General features: G+C 38.2%; 1 protein-coding gene across 1 annotated transcript; it reads right to left on the bottom strand.

Annotated features, from left to right (window-relative positions):
- Positions 1–2995: 2995 nt before the first annotated feature.
- LOC149154113 (sorbitol dehydrogenase-like) lies at positions 2996–25863 on the bottom strand. Its single transcript, XM_089444052.1, has 5 exons — positions 25804–25863; positions 5711–5947; positions 3619–3909; positions 3312–3491; positions 2996–3218 (listed from the first exon to the last, which is right to left on the bottom strand). The coding sequence occupies exons 1-5, from the start codon at positions 25861–25863 to the stop codon at positions 3006–3008; spliced, it is 981 nt and encodes a 326-aa protein (XP_089300178.1). The 3' UTR covers positions 2996–3005.
- Positions 25864–25868: the final 5 nt, after the last annotated feature.

The raw sequence follows: 25868 nt of genomic DNA on the forward strand, positions 1-25868 counted from the left end.
TCTTCATAGCTCCACTGGCCATAGCCCTTTTTAGGTGGGTTTGGGATTCTAGCCACATGCCCCATTGATGTGGCCATGCCACTTGCAGCTACTCACATGAATTCAGCTCATGTCCAGTCCGAAACAGATAAGGCCACCAGCTTCATTGAGCACATCCAACATATTCGCCAGCAGGTCCATGACATTCTTGAGAAATCAAATGCCAAGTACAAGCAGCGACATGATCAACATCGGGTGCCACACAAGTTTCAGGTGGGCGACAAAGTCTGGTTGCATTTACAGAAGGAACGCCTTACTGGAGCCTATCGAAAATTGAGACCACTCCGATATGGTCCTTACACCATTACTAAGGCCATGGGAGACAATACATTTGAGCTCAGCATTCCCCCATTCATTGGCCTGCACCCAGTGTTCAATGTGGACCGCCTTCGGCCATACTTTCCACCATTGCTAGACACATCCGACATTGCAGAACAGCTCAAACCCACAGAATTAAATCCAGATTGCATGGAACAAGCTGCAACTGATCAGATCATGGACATACAGATAAAGAACACTCGCCAACAGAATATCCAACTGTATCGAGTTGTCAAAGCAGGCCAACTCCTTCAGCAGGGCAAGTGGCTCACCAGGGAACAAGTTCAGCAGAAGTTTCCTCATCTCATGGAGGAGCTCAACGCAATGGAGACCATTGCTTCCTAAGGGGGGAGGAATGATCCAGGTGGATATTGGTGGACACCTGCCAAGTCCACCTGGACCCCCACCATTGTCTTTCTCAGCATTTTCAGTTTCCTTAATTGTAGCACAACTTACTATTTTTAGCAGTTTTTCGGGTCCTGAACTTCTGGAGCCGTTTTGAGGCCCTAAACGACGTTTTTTGGGGAATCCGGGGGCGCCCGTTCCAACAATGATAGTGCTCGGGTAGATCTTTCGAATGAGCTATTGTACGCGTCAAACGGAGATCATATGCCAAAGTTACAACCCCGGGAAGTTGATGTACCAATTTACCCCAAACAGGGCCCACAATTTGGCGTTTCATCTCCTAGGGTTAGGTTTTGGAATGTTAAGGGTTTTCCATTGTTTCTCAAAAATAAATAGGCCTTCGAGCCTCATTGTAACACAGTTTAGAGGCATGTATCCAACACATCTCTTCTCAGAGATAAGCTACCATTGCCCTAGCTGGTTTATTTCCATTTCTGGTTGTAAGCATATTTCAGTATTTTCCATTAATGAAATGAAGTATTATTTCTGTTGCATCTTTGTGTATATGGTTATCTCTGTAATTTGTTGCGTTCCTGTTTAAATCTAGATCAGGCATGCAATTTTTTTTTTAAATCTCATGCAATAGTCTACTGATCTCTTGGAGTGTGTCTTCCTTTGCATGGTCCATTTGTAAGGATAGTATACATAGTAATATCAGGGATATACATTCTATATTTCATCAGTTTAAATAGTTTTATTCACTATTTAAGTATCTTAAATAATTTGTGGAAAATTTCCCTAATATTTAGAACCACCTCTATCCACCAGGATCTGTAGCACTCAGTGTTGTGACAGGTGATATATGGATTGTTCAATTTGAATATTTGCATGTGATGGTGTATATATCATTTATAATGACATTCATTAAACATAACAGTTTGTATATCACCAACAAAAGCATTGAATATTACATAACCATATGGATGGATGTGGCCACAACATTGTGGGGTCGGTTGAAAGCAAGGTGGGGGTCAACGAAAGTGAAGTGGTACTATTATATTTAGTAAGATTTCATTTCCATGTTACATTGTAACATGCAATCCCACCTTTTGTTCAGTTTTAGATGCTAAACAATCAAATATCAAGAATCTTGCAAAATGATTGAATCTTGAAATACCTCCAAATGAGATAAAATATTGTGTCGCAAGAGATGGGCTGGTCTAAATCATTTTGCAATCCCTCCAAATGGGAGCAAACAATGTGTCACAAGAATTGGATGAATCAATTTCAAAAGGGTTAGATAATGTTTGAGATGAATGTTTCCATTGAAAGGTTAGGTATAAAGGTCGATTATTTCACTGTCAAGCACATTAGTGTCAAGTACCAATATTATTATTTTTTATACTTATTTCGTTTTAATTCTTGCTCATAAAATTTCACAGTAATCTAAAATGAGCAAGTTTTCAATCAGATTCACCATTCATTTCAAATGCAATCATTCTTCTTAATAAGTCTGAGAGAATTAGCCCCATGAATCATCATTGGTATCTAATTCATGCATGAAGAGTTGATTAAAACATTTAGAAACATATGAAAATAACCAGTGGATAAATCACCGAATTAGGTCATGCAATTGCAATGCACTTTATTTCCTTCCACATATTCCTCATATTGTTTAATTTCTAAATTGAGGATAAATGAAGGCCCTATTATTAGCAAGGACTTATTTTTTTATTCAAAAAAACTCTCGTCTATAACATGATTGAATTAGAGTGAGATAGCTATCAACATGAATTGAAAACTCCAACTGAAATATCGAATAAAATGATAGATACAACACGAAAGTTTATCTACTAGAGTTTAACCGAATGTTCGATGAACGCTACCTAATTGATAAATTTCAAAATCAATTTCGTTAGAATCTCCTTTCATGCAGATGTTTGATGGTAAAAGCCTAGAAAAAAAATTTCATAAGTAATATTTAGTGCCAAGAAAAATGCTAGGTCATTCACATCTAAATGTGGCACCATGTCATAGTTGTTTCAAAGAGCTCCATAGTGAAAAATAATTTCAGAAAATATTTATATTTATCAATTTCAGAACATACGCATACTTATTCATGTCATATATTATTTTGCAAATAAAATGCATAGCTTCATATTTACCCTGACTACCTCAAAACTCCATTAACATTGTAAAAAGTGAAAAATACCACAAAAAACATTATACCATTTATAGACATTCTAAATAACATTACACCATATATAGACATTCCTATCTAGGTTCTCTACACCATATTCTGCTCAAAGATTAAACATGACTTTGATTGCATTCCCCCCACCAGCACTAGTCTCAAAAGCTTCTTCCACTTCCTTCTGAGAGAAGCCAAACCAATGGGTGATCAAGGGTTTGACATCCACTTTTCCACTCCTTAATAATTCCAAGCATAAAGGCCAAGTGTTCATGTAGAGGAAAACACCAAAATGAGCGGAATCGACATGAGCATAAATGCTTCCCTAAAATGAAATGCAAAAATATACTCCTGATATGCTTCAGAAAATAAATATTGAATGTGGAATATCAGATATGAGAAGACCATACATGGCAACAATTAGAGTGATTGGCACAGTCATCTCATTATGGCCCATTCCCACAAGGCATACCTTACCACCAACAAATGTAGCCTTTAGAGTCATCGACATGGTTTTAGCAAAACCAACACAATCAAAAGTTACATCTATGTTTCCACCCATAGCATTTTGTATGCGAGTCACTTCTTCATCAATATCCTGAAATATCATCATCCCAATTAGTAGAAAAAAGAATTTGGTAGGAAATTATCCCATCCATAAAACTTTTCACCACTTAATCATCATACATATGTGAATACAAGTAACGACATGATTAGCATTATGCCTTAGAGTCTCTGAAAACTAAGATACATTCATTGGAGGCAACATTTTTAGCCATTGACAAACGCTCTTCATCTACATTAGCAATAATAATCCGTGGAGCTCCAAATTCACGTGCATATAGCACGATGACAAGGTCGGTAGGACCTACCCCCACTACTAAGACATTTCTCTTAGGTACTACAAAAGCAAAACGACAAGCATGAACCCCAACACTCAGTGGTTCAAACATGGCACCTTCCTCTAGAATTACATTATTTGGCAACCTGAAACATAAATATGCAGGATGAACAATCTATAATTCAAAATTAAACAATTATCAAATTGTCATATGTAGGAAACTATGAATAATATGAATTATCTATATACATCAAGATGTAGATAAATATTGTGTTAGACTGAAATGATGTCTTCAATAAAAGAAGATGAATAGCTATATAAGTTTCCTAACTTACCGAAAGGTCAACAGTTAATTTTTAGCTGCAGGCTAAGCTATTACACCAGTCTTAATCCTAAATGGTAAATTAGCATAAATCTTTTTTAACTCCTAACCTATCATGTATCATTTATTGAGATCGATCAAGTTTCTCCAAGTGAAAACCTGTTTAAATTAAGAAAAACTTTAGGAAAGTCTCGTAACAGTCAAGGATTTGATCTCTTTAAGAGCATGATAGATACAAGTATTTTATTTAAGGTTCATGTTGAAAAAAGATTATTATTATTTTTTTAAATGTTACATGTAAAATCCATGTTAAACATAGAAGAAATTAAACATATCCCTCATACTGTTGAGCATCGAAGGAATTAAACATCCACTCCTCATATTGGACTATAGAAGTCATCTTTCTATGAAATAATATAATATCATATTGAAATTAAATGTGAAGAAAAATATATTTTTGACACAAATAATGCCTTCTGGATTCAAAAAAAGACTTGTTGGAAGTTGTTGAACATAATAATTGAAAGATAGTTAAATCCTAATTACAATCATGTGTAATTGATAAATAGTTTGAGATAAATATGTGAACAATTATCACTAACCAGTTAAGCATCTACGAAGACAACGAACCAATATGTGCAAGAACACAGTTTGAAACTAGAAAAGTGGTAAATATTTATGATTTGCCTAGATCAATTATCTATGTATCATCATCAAAGTTATAACCCACACTTGAAGGTTTGAGTACATTGAGGTCATAACCAGAAGTTTACATTAATTTTGGAAGAGGTCATAACCAAATTTGAAGACTGAAGTCATATAAGGTTCATTGAATAATGCTCTTCTCAAAGGAATAACATTTATTGATTAGGTGATTGAGGAATCAGAACCATATTCATTTTGTATTTCCATCAATATCATATTCATTAGGATATTTTTTCATTCAAAACCTATCATTTGAAAATGGTTTAATCATGAACAAATTCTAAAAAATGTTCATGCCACATATTTGGAAGCTATGAAAAGAAAGGTTGATCTAAAAATTTGTGGAGGATTCCATTATCCTAATAGGAAAAGCTATCAGTGACCGACAAACAATTCGTAACACCAGTTCCCACAATAATTACTAACGAAAGTCACTATGAAATAAATCATAGGTTACTACAACTTTCTTATTTAATTAAGTCCCAATTAGCTTCTTTGCAATGCTGAATTTAAGGCTTTATAAGTTGCAGCATAAGAGGCATTGGACAAGAACTTGCTTAAGCAAAATCAAAGATACAATGAGCATGTTGGAACTTTTTGTATGGTAAATTTTCTTTTGAATAGTTAACTTGCTACTCGAATATAGATGAAAATTATTCCTCAATGGGAAGTTGGAGCAAAAGGGATAATCCATTCTCTTAAGATTTATCTCTTGTCTATTGATGATACTGTCTGAAAATATTAATAGAGGCAATAAGTTCTTGATGATTCACAAATTTTCATAGAAGTATATCCTAACCATGAACTTGAACTTAGTTATCAAACCACATTTCCATATGCAATCAAATGATATAGATACAAAACAAACTTCTTTGTTTCATACGGTTATCCTTACGTAAGAAAAAAAAAGGCCCTTACCTTAGAGAGGAAAAGGGATGTAAATACAAACCTGATTGGCCAAGGAACCATGCACGTGAGGTGTTGCAGACAACTTCATCTCGGCACACAAATTGTAGGAACCTTTCTTACATTTCTCACACTGCCAACATGATATTCCAGACTCCAAAGTTCCATGGTCACTAGGGACCAAATATTTCACTTCATTGCCAACCTCCTCAATTATTCCAGAAAACTCATGACCAATCACCATTGGTTCTTTTGCAATCAATTTTGCACACTGTAATGTCTACAACCAAAACCAAGAAAGATATTCTTTTAAGTAAAATTGTGGACCGCTAAAGCAACATCCATGAGATGAATGTCCTGGAACTTAAACATATAACTACCATAGTTTAAAAAAGGAAAACTACCACAAGGGATTATTATCCATAAGATCACAAATTACTAAACAAAGTCTATCTTTCTAGATAGCACATAAGGAAATTAATAGTCAACAAAGAGAACATGAAGATGGAGAAGGAACATGCACACAGTGGTCATTGATTTCCTTTTCCAGTGCACTTCAACCATCATGAATAGGCTCTAAGTCTCTTACAATTGGCCAAGCACATTGTCAATTTTTTTTAAGGCCATACATTATAATTTTTAATCAAGGTAGGGCACATTAACTAAGTTAAATATTTAATGCTCAAGCAAGATATTTCCTCATGCTCTTATGGTTGATAAAATTGAAATTTCTAAAGCTATTTATCCAATGCAATTATTTAATAATGTTGATGATTTAACCTCTTTTATGTATGATTGAACTTGAGAATGAAGATCTTGTTATGAATGTGTATGATAGGAATATTTCTTATCTAGTGAAGGAATGAACATCATTCAAAAATTACATCCATAGATCCTTGAAAATTAAAGAATTTATAGAGAATGATAAACAAAAATCATATTGCACCACAACTCTTCAAGCTTCATCCCAAACACTACATATGAGAGAAATTCAACCATACTCAATTGCCCAAACCATTTTCCCAATGCATGTTGCTGATCAGGAGGCCATCGATCACAGGTTTGGTTGAGTCACTTCGGGTTACCAACAACTATTGTAGCTAGAATTTAAGCCCCCTTCCATCTATAAATTCCAAGGAAGAAAGGGTGATGTAACAATTTATTATGAATGCATGTAGAGAAACATCAATTAATGTATAATATTTTAAAAAACCTACTGAATATTTTCTATAAAAAAATAGAGAACAAAATCAGATGTCTATACAATTCAATCAATTTCATCAGTTTCTCTAGTCAAAGATGAATTGGAATGAATTCCCATGTGAGAGAATTTAAGCCTTGATCTTCACCAATTCAAAACACTGAAATTGATCTATCTGTACAGGGAATGACACGTTTTCCCAAAAGGATGCTAAGTCCTCTCTACAAATATGGAAGAAACCCAAATTATCTATGACACCACCTTTTTGTTTACGATACCCAACCTATTTTCAAAGCCATATCATGGTCACCTCGATTATCATGAAGAAATACATAGAATATTGCCATGAAGGAGGGCTCAATACACTGAAGTGTGTATGGCATCTTAATATGGTGCAAGAAATTCCAAGCGATGTCAATTATGATTATATCATCACATAAAATCAGTTCCACTCTACCATTAGTATTGTAACAATTCGTAGATAAACTATCTGTAGTAGTATAAGAATACATAGATAAACTATCTTTACATGAAAGCTTTAATTTCACCTACGAGAATTTTCCAGCATGCTTGACATCTGATATTCTTTAGATGTAAATCTAGATGAATTCATGGGAACTGGTCTTAACAAGGACCCTATTTCAGGCCTCAATCTAACAAAATAGCATTTTTTATTGCAATAGACACCGAAATTGAGAGGTGTTAACTGATGATGAAAGGAAACATATAGATCCTCCTTTATTGTTTGACTTGGACCAAGACAATGAATATATTACATAGAAATAACTTTTGGTGGTTCTAATGAAACCACAGGTCTGCAATACAATCCAAATTTTACATGTTATCTCTAGTCTAGACTTGAGAAGACCACAACATGTTCAAAAATTTAATAGATAAAATAAATCCATATATGCAAAAATATTATGTGGAAACATGGAGATGAGAGTGAGAATGTGTGTATGTGTGTTGAAGGGGGAATCCAGATATTCAAATACCTACATCAAAAAATCCTTGAGCTATAGCTTGAAACTAAATATTTCCTAATATACTTCAAGGTTAGAAGCTCAATGATCATGTACTTCTATTGTTGGTGCTCCAGATTCCATAGAAGACTCTATTGACTCATCATCTTTTACAACAATGTTATAAATTGCATCTACTAGATGATTATAGAAAAATGACAAACACAGAATATCAATGGTGAAAAACTTTATTGTGTATTAGAGACTGAATACATGACATTCATACCATCAACATTTGTGAAATCTAAAAGTGTATACTTATGTTAGCTCTCTATCCATAGTTCTGATAGACATGTTTGCATAGCTAGACATTACAGATTCTTTTCTAGTTGAAAAAGGTCCATGAACAAGAAGGTTTGACCCTATAGCCATGACTCCAATGCATACTAGTGCATTAGTGTTATACTATCAGAAAATGTAGACAGATCATAGTGATCAACTTCTTTGTATTTCGCATGCTCATCATCTGATAAAGAGATTGGTGATTCGACATGTTTTTTTCCTCATCTTTTCTCTTTCCTTATACATCTTTACTTGTTTTATCATTTGACTCAAAAGCTTTCAACTTCACACAAGAGTTTCTAGTCAAGTTGGTTGGTGAATATCCTAACCTCTCCTTGCACATAATTTCAAGGTCTGAGCCTTCACTAACATTTGACTGGTCAATTTCTCAGTCATATCCACTTTCAAGGCCCTACAAACTTTCTGTTACTGTCAGCATCTGCATACTTCCATTAGGGATCAAAATTCGCTCTTTGCATTTTCATTTTAGGGGTCCCATACTGAAAATTTTGCATCATTCCATTAGGTCATGACATACCGATCCACTGATGGTTGTCCTATCTTCAGAAAATCTAATTTTTTCCCTCATAGAGTATACTTATTGATCCTTCTTCAGGTTGTCTTCAGTTATGGTTTTATGATCAATCTGCAGTCATCATTTCATTAGGTCATAGGGCATGATTTCATTAGGTCTTAGGGTTTCACCACCAAGGTCAAAAGTTTGATTTTAAACTGTAAATAAAGGTCAACAAGGGTATGAGGATGATTGATAAATCAAGCATGATGGTTTGTAAGTCATAGCTACTGAGTTATGATCTTTTAACCTAATTTAGTTTTCACCTCAAAAACAAACAGAGTATTTTAAGTTTATTTGTATTTCATATGTAATTTTAAGTCCCTATATGTAATAATTGATCTCAGCTGCACTAGAGAATTTCTCCTTGTGGCAAGACAAAGAACACTGCAAAAATCAAGTCAAATTGAGCATTTATCCACCTGCAAAGACACAAAGAAGAAAAAGGCTTTAAAATAGAGTTTTAAAGAAGAACAGGAAACTTTAGAAAAGTGGGTTTTTCAACTGAAAAATTAAAATCCACTCATATTTAAGCCCTCACATTTCATTTTCAAATTCATGATCTTCATTTGCCAAGAAAGGAGTGAAGAGGTGAGAAAAGAAAACAAGCTTGAGTGAGCTAGAGTGAAGAAAGCTCGGCGTTGCGCTTTTGGCAGAGTGGCACTGTGCTTTTGGCTAAAGCATACTGGCACTGCGCTTTTGCAGACAGGAGCTGCGCTTTTCACCTGGCACTATGCTTTTGCCCGATTTTCCCAGTGAAAATTAACACGGGCGCTTTCCTTTCAGGTTTCTTGAGAACAAGTATGTCCCCATGATGAAAATCATCATGAAGTATTTCACTTGTGAGGGCAGGTTCTCCACGCTGAACATTTATCACATCATGCTCCTCATGCATTTTACCAAGGTGAGGATTTTAAACCTCCCTTACTACTTGTTCAAGAGTATTGATAAGATGGATTTTATTGTCCAAAGGAAGCCTTACCCTCAGTAGATGAGCAGCATTTATCATTACTCTCTGATCAAGGTCATTGTCCTTCATCATCTCAGTCTCCTTAACATCCCTGGGGAGACCTTTATTTCTCATGAGATCTTTAGAGGTCCTCAAATTCCTTCACCAATGCCTCAAGAAACAAGACGACCTTCTAGCCCAGTGAAAATAAATGAGTAGGCCAAGGAGACAAGAAATACGAAGGTGCCCATCTACATGACATATCAGAGGGGCACTAGGAGATTATTTGCGGCAGATAGATAAGTGTTTTCTCCACGGGATGTCGAAGGAGCCTTGCCTTCTTCATTGACACAGCAGGTAAAGGTGCAACAGCTCCACAAAGGCAAGGAAAAGATGCCAGATCAGAGTCTTGATGATGAGGAGGAAGGGACTTTGAATTGACTGAGCATGAGGAGCCGCAACAACGTTATACTCGTCATGGGGTTGAAATCATTGACTTAGAGGCTCAGGATGAAGAAACCATCAAGGACATCATCATACAGGAAAGAGAAGCTCAAGTGCAAGCTTTGGCAGACAATTTGGAGAGGGAAAAATACGTCATTACATACTTGGAGCAAGAAAACAAACAATTGAGTGACAAACAAGTCCTCATGGAGCTAGAAATGGTCAAGTTGAAACGACAAAGTGGCAGAGAAGCACAAGTCACTTTGACTCATATTAGGCAGGAGATTGAAGTTGATAGGGAGAATTGGATTGAAAGAGTCAACTTGCACCTTGAGAAGCTTCTATGGAAGGCCAACATAGATAATTAGATGATCAAACACATGGCCTATCATTATAGGACTCGAAACAAGATTTGCAATATGAGGGTCAAGAGAATGAAAACTAGGCTAAGGCGGGCCTTGAAAGGCAAGAAAGAGGAGGATAGACATAGGATGCTGGCTAAAGCTTCCTTGGCTCATTATATCACATGATGATGGTGCTTATCACCAATTTTGAAAAATTTTTGAGCAAATTTTGTCATTTGCAAATTTTGGATTTCAATACACAGGAAAACTGCCTATGAGTGCAGCGCCACCGGCACTGCGCTTTACCTAGGGGCATCCATTGAAGAAATGGTTTACATTTTTGGGTTCCAAGCAATGAGGACATGCACCCTAGCAAGTTTCAAAGTTTTTGGGGCAGAACTGGTCCACCAAATGGTCAAAACACACCCTAAAAATGACCTTTCTGCCACTTTTTGGACACACAGAAGAAGTCTTGGGAGAACCAAGTTTTGTGGGGTCAAATGAGCTTAAAATTCAGAAACTCTAGGTGTTTTGGAAAGTATACTTGAGGAAAATTTGAATGAGATATCATGGGCTCAATTTGAATGCTGGGAAGGCCTCCAAAAGGGACGTGAAAGTGGCACTGCGCTTTTGACAGTTTTGCTCAGGGTTGCTGTTTCTCTAGTTTTTTTACTTTAATCATGGATTATCTCTCATGGTGGATGATTTAATATTTTAAATGATGAATTGCCATGTAATTATGATAGATAAATATTTATATAGGGTAAATTCATTGCTTTAGAAGTTAGTTTGAGCTCAAATGAATTAGTTTTTCACTTTTAGAGGCAAGTTGTTGATGATGCCTGTATTCCTGTTTCTTGTTCAGTATTAGTTAGATTAGCTCCTCATCTTAGGGATTCGAACCCTAAGAATGGGAGGAGTTTGAAATCATGTCTATATATTCTCCTTCTTTCTCATTGTAAAGGGTTGGACTCAACTCGATGCTCAGACATTGATTGTACACCTTTTGTAAGCAATTTGGTAGGAAATTAATAAGATTTGCAGCTATTTTTATGGGATCCCTGTGGTATGGAGTTCTAGTACAGTTTCTTCTTCTCTGATTATATGTTTATATGTTTTATTTATTCCATCTATCATTTCATTGCTTCTAGTTGACTGTTTTCAAGTTTGATAGGTATAATCCATTATATCAGTGCTCTGCCTTGGGAAATCATTCATCATTTCATGTTTTCTGTAGTCTAGCAAGGACCCATAGTTGTCACATGCCCTTCTTATCTTCTCACTAGTCTTAAACATCTCACCCCATCAAGCCCAAGAGTTCTAAAGCCTCTGCCTACCTTGCCCAATAGAACACCCTGCATTTCTGACCTAATTTCCCACACCTAAACTACCTAGCTCCTCCCGATCTGCCAAAACCCCTTCAAAATCCAATAAATTTTTTGTGATGTTATACCTAGCCTAAAATCCTTTAACTAATCCACTCATCTTCACTGATATCCTTATGGAGAGAGACCTATCCCGGCCTAGTAGAGTTACCTACTTGCCTAAGCTTGGTTTGTGGTTACCCTGGCATTGCCTCCCTTTAGCCTGAGGTCAATCTAGGTGATAACATAGTGGTGACCATACTGTGGAATGAAAGACTAATCACCCCAGTAAGATCTTTCATTTAAATTCTTGAACTTTGGATGATGAGTTTTAGAATTTCCTAGGCTGAAATAGAAAGTTGTAAAGAAATATAAAAAACTTTGAAATTTTGAGCACACTGTCTTTGAGAAAGTACACTAGGGCCAATCCTGATCCCAATCCTGCACCAGTAGTGGATAATCCTAACTTGATTTCAAGAAGACTCAAAAGACTAGAAAGTTTAGTCAGCTTGACACCTACGATAAAAGTAGATTCCTGCCCAGATGAGTGGTTGTTCTTAGAAGATCTCTCTTTCAATTTGTCGTTTGACCTTTCTCTATTTAGAACCAAATCTGAAAGTGCACTTGACGATATCGTTCTAGATCTGGAGTTTATTGCAGATCTCAAAATTCAAAAGGAAAACCGATCAATTGATGAGTATATCCTAAATTCTCCTCAATCATCCCTTGCTACTACTAAGATCCCTGAGTTTTCTGAAACAGTGTCCACTGCCCTCAGTTCATTGTTATTCCCATCAACCTCTGAAGTACATTCCCAAATTTAGTTTATACCTACCCTTCCCTTTCAACCTATCATATCCTATCAAACACCTATTACCCCTACTTCTCCATCAACCACTCCATTAAACCCTAGAAATCCAACCGTTGTTTCAAATCCACCTCAAGTCATGGTTGCCTATTATGCACCCCTTGTTTTACCTCATAATCTTGGTGATATGCCTATTGATTACCAAATTAAAATACCTCTTTTTGATGCCACTCAAAACATTACAGCTCAACATCATGTTGATAGAATGAATGAATTTTTTGACCTTCATGAGGTTGAGATAGAAGATGTGACTATGAGATTGTTTGTACAAAGCGTTGGAGGTGAAGTTCGAAAATGGTTCAGAGCTTTACCCGCAACCTCTATCACCACTTTGCCATTCCTACATAGGCAATTCCTGGATCGGTGGGAAGTAAAGAAGAATCCACTCCAAATTTTGTCTGAGTATGAAAACATCAAAAGGAATGTCGGTGTAAGTGTGCAAGATTATTGTGTGAGGTTTAATGCAGTCTACAATGCTATTATGGACAACATTAAACCACCAAAGGGGTTATCCTTGCTCAATTCTCTAGACGGTTTCGATGCTGATATGGCATATCACTTACGGGAATGTGATCCCACCACACTAGAAGACATGTAGAAGAACACTGTAAGTGTAGAAGCCAATCTGTTGGCCAAAAGAGCAAGAATGAGATCTGAAAAGAGACTGACCATAAAGGAGAAAGCATCTACCTTAGATGTCAAGATGGATACTTTGATCCGAACAATGCAGAAGATGGTTGACTGGCTAACCATTATAGATAGACCTGAACCACCAATCAGTAATCCAAACTTTAGAGGACAGCAGCAGTCCCAATTCCAGATCAAGCAGAGGGAACAAAAGGCACCAGACCAAATAGCACAACAATAATAAATTAGAACTCATTTGCAGAAAAATTATGTTCAGGGAATGGAAGGAGAAGATGATGATGATTAGGTAATTGAAGCAAACCATTTTTCACTACCGATGGTATGCCCATTTTTCTAATGGAAGATGAAGAATATACAGAGGTTCCAGACATTCAAAGGGTTGAAGATTACATATTAGTAAATTATGTAGCTCTGGAGGCTGACTCTGATGTTTATCAATGCAGTTATATGAATTCTTTGTCTTCACAGCAGAGGCAGTACTCTTTAAGGAGCAGAGATGTACTGGTCAATCCCATTTAGAAAAGAAAGGATGTGCAATCAAAGAATGATTCCTCAAACACTTAGAAGAAACAGAAAGAACTTGTTGATCTGAGTCCCAGTAAAGTACCATCAAAAAGTGTCACTGCAAATGAGAAGAACAATCAGCAAAAGGATGGTGTAGCAAAAGAGAAAGCAGAGAAAAAGGACATTGGTGTCAAAGAGGTAGAAAAAGATTTTAATTTAGAAAGTGAAATTGCTAAGTTAAAAGTGTCCATTCCTTTGACTGAGCTAGTTAAGCATAGCAATTATAAACACCATGTATCCAGAATATTTCAAATTGATCCTTTGTCACACATGGTGAATGTCGAGGATGATCATCCTGAACTCATTTTTGGTCCCGCTATAGAAGGTCAGCCTGAAGATAGTGAAGTCCCTCCCTTCTATCTGATTCTTAGATTGCATGAGTACATTCTTCATAATGCCATGTTGGATTCTGGAGCTTCTCATAGTTTGATCCCTAAAGCCATTATGGAGAAGTTGGTTCTCGATATTACCCGGAAATATCATGATTTGTACTCCTTTGACTCCGGTAGAGTTTGTTTCATCGAACTCATTAAAGATTTGGTGGTTTCTTTAGATCAAATCCCAGCCAAAAATGTCTTGATGGATGTGGTTTTTGTTGATATACCACCTTGTTTTGGTATGCTATTATCTATATCGTGGGGTGCTAAGCTCAAAGGCACTTTACAACTTGACTTCTCTTATGCTACCATCCCTATTTTCGGTCAATTGTGAAAGTTGTACCAGGAAAAGAAAATGAAGTACATGATCACTAGTAAAGAGAAGCCTATGAATCATCCAATAAATGTTGTACATATTGATTTAGAGTCATTTTTTTTGTACTCTGATAGTGGATTGAATGATTTAGATATTCAGCTTGTAGAAGTAGATGATGTACCAGAAATTTCCAAGAATTTTAAAGCACTCCTTAATCAGGAAAAAGAGAAAATAGCAAGTTCCTCTGAGCATCCCACACAACAGAAAAAGGACAGTGAAGATTAGAAAAATGAAGTGATCAACCAAGGTAAGTTATAGAAAGAAACAAAATTCAGCATCTAGAAGATGAAGCCAGCCTTTGGAGCACGGACTTTGATGGCACTATGGGTATGGACGGTGCTGGTATTGGTATTTGGATTCACAACCCTACTTTCTAGCCTACCAAAGTCCCAAGTAATGATAGAGTATGTTCTTACAAGTTGGATTTTGCTTGCTCTAACAATGAAGCAGAGTATGAAGCTTTGATTACAGGTCTTAAAATTTTGAAGAAACTGAATGCAGAAAGGATTTTTGTCGATGGTGATTCAGAGCTGGTGATCAAACAGGTAAAGGGAGAGTATCAAGCAAAGCATCCGCGGATGAGAGCCTATAGAAATGTAGTTCTAGATATTTTGAGAATGTTTCCTGAATATACCTTGACAGCAGTACCCCGGACTCAAAACATTAATGCAGATTCACTCGCTACTACGGCAAGAAGTTTGAAGATCCCAATGAACTCCAACAACAAGTTTGAAATTCATGTCAAACATTGGCCTGTTGTTTTGGATAATTTAAGGTAATGGCAAGTTTTTTGGGATGATAATGAAATCAATGCATTTTTGTAGAATGAAGGAAAATTCAAGAATGCTTCCATTGTTGATGATTGTGATACCAGTGAACAAGAGATTGAGGTGAATCAGATTGAGGTATTACAGCTGAAGGACAACACTATTCCTAGAGGTCTCATACCTTTAGAGGAGCTTTTTGATCAAGATGATGTTGTAAGAAAGCTAAGCTTGGTCCCTACAAACAAAGGAGTTGAAGATGTCAATCTCAGAACAGCTGACAAGCCCAAGCTTGTAAAGCTATCAAAAGCATTGTCTCCTGAGGTAAAGGCCCAATATGTTAGATTACTTTCTGAATTTTCTCATGTGTTTGTGTGGGCTTATTCATATTTGAAGGTGTATGACAAGGATATAATTTAGCATACTATTCCTATCACGCCGGATCAAAATCCTTTGAGACATAAGTTGAGAAGGATCAATCCAAAGTTGCTGTCATCCATTAAGAAAGAGGTGAACAAATTGTTCAAAGCTGGCATCATTATTCCAATCAGGTTTTCTGATTGGATTTCGAATTTGGTCCCGGTACGAAAGAAGACTGGAGAAATAAGGTTGCGCATAGATTTGCAGAACCTCAACAAAGTATCCATAAAGGATAACTATCCACCTCCAAAGGTGGGGAGTTTACCTCAAACGAATTTTTTGATTTCTGTGAAGAACATGGGATAAGAAGAGAATTCTCTACAGCTAGAACTCCTCAGCAAAATGGGATTGTGGAAAGAATGAACAGAACAATCCAACAAATGGCTCGTGCTATGCTTGATGAATCAGGTACTCCCGCAACTTTCTGGGGTGAGGCTGCACATGCTGCAGTTATTATTCTTAACAAAACAAATGTCCGAGTAAACAGCACTCAAACACCTCATGAGCTCTGGAGTGGTGAGACTCCTTCGGTGAAGCATTTCAAAATCTTTGGGAGCAAATGTTATATTAAGAATATTGATGAGCAACTTAGAAAACTTGAACCAAGAGCAGATGAAGGCATTCTTCTTGGTTATTCTCCACATAGCAAAGCATACAAGTGCTACAACAAAAGACTTGGCAGAATTGTTGACAGCATTGATGTAGTGGTTGATGAGAAGGGATATATTCCTAAGCAAGTTCATCATGAAGACATTGAAGAAGATGAAGGCTACCCTCAAAGGCAGAATGATGAAGAAGAAGAACCTCAAGAAGAACCAGAGGAGCAGACAAGAATAGAAGAAAAGACTCCATCCAGATATGTTCAAAAGAATCATCCAGAATCTCAGATTGTGGGGCAGAAAGAAGCAAGAATACAAACAAGAATAAGAATTGCAGAAGCTTCAAGCTATTTGGCATTACTCTCTTCCACCGAACCACAAAATGTGAAAGAGGCATGCAAAGATGAATGTTGGGTCAAAGTAATGGATGAAGAACTTGAGCAGATCGAAAAGAACAACACTTGGGAACTGGTTCCTAGACCAAAAGATAAGAATGTCATAGGGACAAAATGGGTCTTCAAGAATAAATTGAATGAAAATGGAGAAGTAATTAGAAACAAAGCCAGACTTGTTTGTAAAGGGTATGTACAGCAAGAAGGGATAGATTTTGAAGATACTTTTGCTCCTGTAGCAAGACTTGAGGCCATCCGAATGTTCCTTGCTCTCTCAAGCTTTCAAAACTTCAAGGTATTTCAAATGGACGTGAAATCAGCCTTTCTGAATGGAGACTTAGAAGAAGAAGTATATATTGAACAGCCATATGGTTTCATTCTTGGGAATGATCCAAACCTTGTATGCAGATTGAAAAAGGCTCTCTATGGTCTCAAACAAGCTCCAAGGGCTTGGTACTATCGGTTGGACAAATATCTTCACCAACAAGGCTTTTCAAAAGGATCAGCAGATAGCAATCTCTATATGAAAGTTGAAAATAACAAATTGCTAATACTTGTTGTGTATGTAGATGATATTATCTTTGGTAGCAATGAAGAGGCTATGAGTCAGAACTTTTCCTTGGTTATGCAGAAAGAATTTGAAATGTCATTACTTGGACAATTGACATACTTTCTTGGATTGCAAATCCAACAAAATGAAGGAGGTATTTTCTTGTCTCAAACCAAGTACCTCAAGAAGATCTTGAAGAAGTATGGCATGGAAGATTCAAAGCCAGTTTGTACCCCCATGGTTACAGGATGCAGCCTCTGTGCAAATGACGAATCAGCAACAGTTCACCAACCCACTTATAGATCCATAATTGGGAGTTTGCTTTATTTGACAGGTACCCGACCAGATATTATGCATGCAGTAGGAATTGTTGGAAGATTTCAAGCCAACCCAAAGGAAACTCATCTTCAGGCAGTCAAAAGAATCTTCAAGTATCTTCAAGGGACCCAAAACTATGGCTTATGGTATCCTAGAGATACAGATCTCACTCTTCATGCTTACACAGATGCAGATTGGGCCGGAAGTGTGGATGATAGGAAAAGCACAAGTGGTGGTGCTTTCTTCATGGGTTCCAGATTAGTATCTTGGTTCAGCAAGAAACAGAGTTCGATTGCCTTATCTACAGCTGAAGCAGAATATGTGGCTGCGGCATCTTGTTGCACACAACTTTTTTGGATGATGCAGACCTTGCAGGATTTTCAAATCACTTGCACTCCACCAGTCTCTATCTTATGTGATAATACAAGTGCAATCAGCATTTCAAAGAATCCAGTCATGCACTCAAAGACCAAGCACATACCAATCAAGTACCATTTTCTTCGGGAATAAGTGCTTGAGCAAAAGGTCAAGCTGGAGTATGTTCCTTCTAAGGAACAAGTTGCTGATATTCTCACAAAACCACTGCCCAGGGAAACTTTTGAATATCTCAGACAAAAGCTGGGAGTAGTTGATGCTTCATCCTGCTGTTGAAGCTTGTCTGTTCTACAGAAAAGTTGGTATACGTAAGTTACGTAAGGGATATCCGCGTATATACGCCGATTTATGCTGCGAAAGTCGCGTGTATGGTGTACGTGTGTTGCAGAAAGCATATCCGCGTGCATACGCTGTTTTATGCAGGAGAAGTCACGTATATGGAGTTCTGAACAGCAAGGGCAGACTCCGGTTGGAGAAGGTCTGAGATGGGTATGCCAGAATTCTTCAGGCACAGTTTCAGGGGGTGCAGCAGGCACAGGTTCAGGGGGAGCAACTTAAAGTCTCATAAATCATTGTTAGCATTTAGATGCTTTTGGTTCTAGTACACAACTATTGTTGGTTTCAGGAGAAGGAGCGCAGAAGGAAATCTTGGTTGCTGATCTAAAAGATGTGTATCAGATGTTGCTTGTGACTTTCATAAGTCTTGGTCTAGATTTGTTGTCCCTATGTCATGTATCTCTTCTGTGATATCTCTTTTATGGTGTCAAGGTCATGTAACGGCCTATGTTGGTTTCCCCACTATGCCTGGGATGAATGATGTAATATAATTGGTTGATTTTGATGTATCCCCTCTTGGTTGGGAGTATGGATGTATGTATTGAGTCTTTTGGTGATAGGAAGGTCCCTTATGGTGTATAAGTCTTGGTTCTTTTGATGAACATCTTTTGCAGATCTTGCCTACAGTCAGAGGGAGCATGTTTCAGCACAGCTAAGCAAAGATATCAGCATGTACTCAGGGGGAGCACAGCCCTTTGCCCTTGATGAAAAAGGGGGAGAGGGATTTGATTTGGTGTTGTTGTCATCAAGTCCAAAGGGGGAGATTGTTGGCATTATGAGACAAGTGTTGTCCTTGAAGGCAAATCACACTGATGACAAATCATAGTGTAGAAGGATAGCAGCAAGGAATTGATGATCAGTCTACAAGTATGAAGAAAAATATATACACGCTGGTTCGCTATATACCAAGTTGCGTGTACACGCTGGCTGGCTTCAGTAAAAGCGCGTGTATGTGGAAAACTTATCTTTGGTCCACGACGGTTATTCCTTGGAAGTTGTGCCTATGGTTTTGGACCTTGGTGTCTCGATGGACGTGTTGATCCCTAGTTTTTGAAGTTGATGGTATTGGATTTCTATGGTTTTGGATCTTGGTATTGAACAAGGCCTAAGGTTATATAAGGAGAAGGAAATCATTAGGCAAGGGTATCTGAAATGGCTTGAATATCTGATGAAGTATTAGATCCAGTATGCAGGTTATTGGTTGATGATGTATTGCTTGATCTAAGCTAAGGAGAGATCTCATCGGTTGATGGAGAACAAGATCTAAGGAGAGATCAGGATCAAATGGTTTGAAATGAACTATCTTTATATAGTTGATTATGCGTATTTCTAGATCTGCATGACTGACGCAATGTTATGTTCTGGGTATAACTGATGTCTGGTACAGCTGCAAGTTATCAAAAATTATTTTTAGATCTGTACGCAAGTTGTCTTCAGTAAAACCGCGTGTATATGCAGGTTGCCTTCATTGAAGTAGCGTATATCTTTTGGAGCTTGATTTTTGGGCTGCAGCTGGGTCTGACTGTTATTACAGAGTTCTGTAGTCTGCTCTGTGTTCTAGTGACTGGGTTTGATAGGGTTTTCAGTGGTTCAGTGATTGTTGGTTGTTTTTTAATCTGCTATGAAAGTTGAATGAATTATGGTCTTCAGATTGTAATGTTGTGCTTCAGGAGTATCCAGTCTGAAAATTGATGAAAAGTGGTACCTGGAGGAAAGAAGATTGTAGGCCAGCACCTACGTACTAGTATCTTAGCTAGTACAAGAGAAAAGGGGGTTGGAGCTCCCTTCCAAGAAAGTTTGGAGAAGGAGAGAAGGTTGAAGCCTTCTGCAGGTTGTAGCCTGCGTACTGGTATAAGGCTGCACCAGTACAAAAGATTGTAAACTGAAGTTCTTATTAAAGAAAGATAGAGACGACTTGCAGCAGGTGGTTTTCACCCACATTGGGTTTCCACCTTATATCATGGTGTTCATGTGTGTGGCTTTTGTGTGATAATCTGTTCTGTTATACTACATCTGTTTACTCTTAATATGATGAATAATGTCCTGATGCATTTAACTGAAGATAAACTAACTAAATTATAAGATTTATGGTTATACGTTGGTTTCTTTAGACACAATAGCGTGTACACGCTGGTTCACTTAACTGAAGTAGCGTATATGTTTCTGAGCATTGAAAAAGTTTTATTGATCTGATAATACTGATTCACCCCCCCCTCTCAGTATTATTTCCAACAGAAGACAGTGGCCGTGGCCTCCAAACGGGGTCCCTCTGCACGACAACTACAGATGGACAAGATTGTGGAGGAGTACGAGGACATCTTCACCTCCCCGGCAGGGATTCCTCTGCACTGTCAAGTCAAGCACTCCATTGATCTGACCGCAGGTGCGCCACTACCCAATGGACCAATTTATCGACGCTCCGTTCTGGAGAACGATGAAATCAAGAGGCAGATTCAGGAGCTCCTGCATAAAGGTCACATCCGTCCGAGTTCATCGCCCTGTGGGAGTCCGATCGTGTTGGTACAGAAGAAGGATGGGACGTGGAGACTCTGTATTGACTATCGGGCGCTGAACAAGATCACTGTCCATAATAGGTACCCGATCCCGCGGATTGATGACCTCCTAGACCAACTAAAGGGGGCGAAATATTTCATCAAGATCGATCTGAAGTCAGGATATCACCAAGTACCAATCGAACCCTCCAATGTGTGGAAGATTGCCTTCAAATCCAAGGAGGGCCTCTTCGAATGGTTGGTCATGCCTTTCGGATTGACGAATGCTCCTGCAACTTTTATGAGGCTAATGGATGACATCTTGCTGCCATTCACCAACTCCTTTGTAGTAGTATACTTGGATGACATTCTGATCTTCAGCCAGAGTTGGGAAGAGCACCTCCACCACATCCGACAGGTTCTCCAAACACTGCGGCAACACAAGCTATGTGCCAATTTGGAGAAATGCACTTTTGGCATGACCCAGGTTCAGTATCTGGGATACATCATTGATGAACAGGGGGTGCATGTCGATCCAACCAAGATCCAAGTCATTCGGGATTGGCCCTCTCCAACCACTCTAACAGAGCTCCGCAGCTTTCTGGGTCTTGCCAACTTCTACCGCAGGTTTGTGTTGGCATTTTCTCATATTTCTTGGCCCTTGAGTCAAGTCACCAAGGGCGGGGCGAAAGCAAAATTCTTTTGGTCTGAATCTCAACAGAAGGCATTCAGGGAGTTGAAGGATCGCCTCTGCACGGCACCAGTGCTCGCGTTACCAGATTTACAACAACCATTTGAGGAAGAGACAGATGCCTCTGACTATGCTATTGGGGCAGTCCTTACTCAACATGGACATCCATTAGCATATCACAGTGAAACACTTTCAGACACAGTCCGGAAGTACCCCACTTATGATAAAGAGATGTATTCCATTGTACAGGCCTGCCGACAATGGAAGCATTACATTTTGGGGAAGGAAACGGTCATCCACACAGACCATTGACCTCTGCAGTTCATACAGACCCAAGGGAAATTGCAGAATGATCGCCATCAGAAGTGGTCTACATACCTGCAACAGTTTCACTTGAATATCAAGTATAAAAAGGGCAGCACCAATAATTTTGCAGATTGCCTTAGTCGACCACCAATCATGGCGCTAACCACCGTGCTCAACTCTTGTGGACACGAGACTTCTGATTGGCCACTTCTCTACAAAAGCAACCCAGAATTCGGCCACACATACTAGACACTCTTGGAGGGTCAGCATGTTGCAGATTTTCACCTCTAGGATGCCGTATTATGCCACCTCGGTCACCTTTGTGTTCCTTCAAGCGAGCGTGCCAAGATGATTTGGGAAGCACACTACAGTCAGGCTGCTGGGCATTTCGGGGTCGAGAAAACAGTGGCAGTACTGCAAAATTATTTCTATTGGCCGAATCTTCGACAGGATGTTGGGAAGTACATCCGATCATGTACTGCCTGTGCCATTTCCAAACTGACCATTAAGAAGCACAGCCTCTATACCCCGCTGCCTACCCCTAGTTGACCTTGGGAATCCATCTCCATGGATTACATGTCAGGCCTTCCTTCCACTAAACATGGAAATGACTATGTTTTTGTGGTCGTCGACAGGTTCTCGAAGATGGCCATTATGATGGCCTGCAAGAAGAATATCACAGCAGAAGCCATTGCTAAACTCTTCTTTGAACGAGTGTGGGTGCACTTTGCGATCCCACAGTCTATCATCTCAGATCGGGACAGTCGGTTTCTCAGCACATTTTGGTCCAGTCTCTGGTCAATGCTAGACACCAAACTCATAAAGTCCACAGCCTTCCATCCTCAAACTGATGGCCAGACAGAGGTTGTCAATAGGATGATTGTGCACATTCTGCGCATGTATAACTCAAAGCATCCACGCACATGGGACGAGAGCCTCCCCTATGTTCAGCACAGCTACAACGAAGCTCTTCATAGCTCCACTGGCCATAGCCCTTTTTAGGTGGGTTTGGGATTCTAGCCACATGCCCCATTGATGTGGCCATGCCACTTGCAGCTACTCACATGAATTCAACTCATGTCCAGTCCGAAACAGATAAGGCCACCAGCTTCATTGAGCACATCCAACATATTCGCCAGCAGGTCCATGACATTCTTGAGAAATCAAATGCCAAGTACAAGCAGCGACATGATCAACATCGGGTGCCACACAAGTTTCAGGTGGGCGACAAAGTCTGGTTGCATTTACAGAAGGAACGCCTTACTGGAGCCTATCGAAAATTGAGACCACTCCGATATGGTCCTTACACCATTACTAAGGCCATGGGAGACAATACATTTGAGCTCAGCATTCCCCCATTCCTTGGCCTGCACCCAGTGTTCAATGTGGACCGCCTTCGGCCATACTTTCCACCATTGCTTGACACATCCGACATTGCAGAACAGCTCAAACCCACAGAATTAAATCCAGATTGCATGGAACAAGCTGCAACTGATCAGATCATGGACATACAGATAAAGAACACTCGCCAACAGAATATCTAACTGTATCGAGTTGTCAAAGCAGGCCAACTCCTTCAGCAGGGCAAGTGGCTCACCAGGGAACAAGTTCAGCAGAAGTTTCCTCATCTCATGGAGGAGCTCAATGCAATGGAGACCATTGCTTCCTAAGGGGGGAGGAATGATCCAGGTGGATATTGGTGGACACCTGCCAAGTCCACCTGGACCCCCACCATTGTCTTTCTCAGCATTTTCAGTTTCCTTAATTGTAGCACAACTTACTATTTTTAGCAGTTTTTCGGGTCCTGAACTTCTGGAGCCGTTTTGAGGCCCTAAACGACGTTTTTTGGGGAATCCGGGGGCGCCCGTTCCAACAATGATAGTGCTCGGGTAGATCTTTCGAATGAGCTATTGTACGCGTCAAACGGAGATCATATGCCAAAGTTACAACCCCGGGAAGTTGATGTACCAATTTACCCCAAACAGGGCCCACAATTTGGCGTTTCATCTCCTAGGGTTAGGTTTTGGAATGTTAAGGGTTTTCCATTGTTTCTCAAAAATAAATAGGCCTTCGAGCCTCATTGTAACACAATTTAGAGGCATGTATCCAACACATCTCTTCTCAGAGATAAGCTACCATTGCCCTAGCTGGTTTATTTCCATTTCTGGTTGTAAGCATATTTCAGTATTTTCCATTAATGAAATGAAGTATTATTTCCGTTGCATCTTTGTGTATATGGTTATCTCTGTAATTTGTTGCGTTCCTGTTTAAATCTGGATCAGGCATGCAATTTTTTTTTTAAATCTCATGCAATAGTCTACTGATCTCTTGGAGTGTGTCTTCCTTTGCATGGTCCATTTGTAAGGATAGTATACATAGTAATATCAGGGATATACATTCTATATTTCATCAGTTTAAATAGTTTTATTCACTATTTAAGTATCTTAAATAATTTGTGGAAAATTTCCCTAATATTTAGAACCACCTCTATCCACCAGGATCTGTAGCACTCAGTGTTGTGACAGGTGATATATAGATTGTTCAATTTGAATATTTGCATGTGATGGTGTATATATCATTTATAATGACATTCATTAAACATAACAGTTTGTATATCACCAACAAAAGCATTGAATATTACATAACCATATGGATGGATGTGGCCACAACATTGTGGGGTCGGTTGAAAGCAAGGTGGGGGTCAACGAAAGTGAAGTGGTACTATTATATTTAGTAAGATTTCATTTCCATGTTACATTGTAACATGCAATCCCACCTTTTGTTCAGTTTTAGATGCTAAACAATCAAATATCAAGAATCTTGCAAAATGATTGAATCTTGAAATACCTCCAAATGAGATAAAATATTGTGTCGCAAGAGATGGGCTGGTCTAAATCATTTTACAATACCTCGAAATGGGAGCAAACAATGTGTCAAGAATTGGATGAATCAATTTCAAAAGGGTTAGATAATGTTTGAGATGAATGTTTCCATTGAAAGGTTAGGTATAAAGGTCGATTATTTCACTGTCAAGCACATTAGTGTCAAGTACCAATATTATTATTTTTTATACTTATTTCGTTCTAATTCTTGCTCATAAAATTACACAGTAATCTAAAATGAGCAAGTTTTCAATCAGATTCACCATTCATTTCAAATGCAATCATTCTTCATAATAAATCTGAGAGAATTAGCCCCATGAATCGTCATTGGTATCTAATTCATGCATGAAGAGTTGATTAAAACATTTAGAAACATATGAAAATAACCAGTGGATAAATCACCGAAATAGGTCATGCACTTGCAATGCACCTTATTTCCTTCCACATATTCCTCATATTGTTTAATTTCTAAATTGAGGATAAATGAAGGCCCTATTATTAGCAAGGACTTATTTTTTGATTCAAAAAAACTCTCGTCTATAACATGATTGAATTAGAGTGAGATAGCTATCAACATGAATTGAAAACTCCAACTGAAATATCGAATAAAATGATAGATACAACATGAAAGTTTATCTACTAGAGTTTAACCGAATGTTCGATGAATGCTACCTAATTGATAAATGTCAAAATCAATTTCGTTAGAATCACCTTTCATGCAGATGTTTGATGGTAAAAGCCTAGAAAAAAAATTTCATAAGTAATATTTAGTGCCAAGAAAAATGCTAGGTCATTCACATCTAAATGTGGCACCATGTCATAGTTGTTTCAAAGAGCTCCATAGTGAAAAATAATTTCAGAAAATATTTATATTTATCAATTTCAGAACATAAGCATACTTATTCATGTCATATATTATTTTGCAAATAAAATATATAGCTTCTTGTTTACCCTCACTACCTCAAAACTCCATTAACATTGTAAAATGTGAAAAATACCACATAAAACATTATACCATTTATAGACATTCTGAATAACATTACACCATACACAGACATTCCTA

The sequence above is a fragment of the Pinus tabuliformis genome, chromosome 9, assembly GCF_031772625.1.
Source record: "Pinus tabuliformis cultivar Carrire ecotype Pingquan chromosome 9, CPIR1, whole genome shotgun sequence".
NCBI lineage: Eukaryota > Viridiplantae > Streptophyta > Pinopsida > Pinales > Pinaceae > Pinus > Pinus tabuliformis.

Coding starts and splice junctions, on each gene's coding strand:
- LOC149154113 (XM_089444052.1), bottom strand. CDS start 25,863: ATGTCTGTGTATGGTGTAATGTTATTCAGAATGTCTATAAATGGTATA. Junction 3,910..5,710: donor ATGGTTCCTTGGCCAATCAG/GTTTGTATTTAC, acceptor TTTGAATTATAG/ATTGTTCATCCTGCATATTT. Junction 3,492..3,618: donor TAGTTTTCAGAGACTCTAAG/GCATAATGCTAA, acceptor ATGATATTTCAG/GATATTGATGAAGAAGTGAC.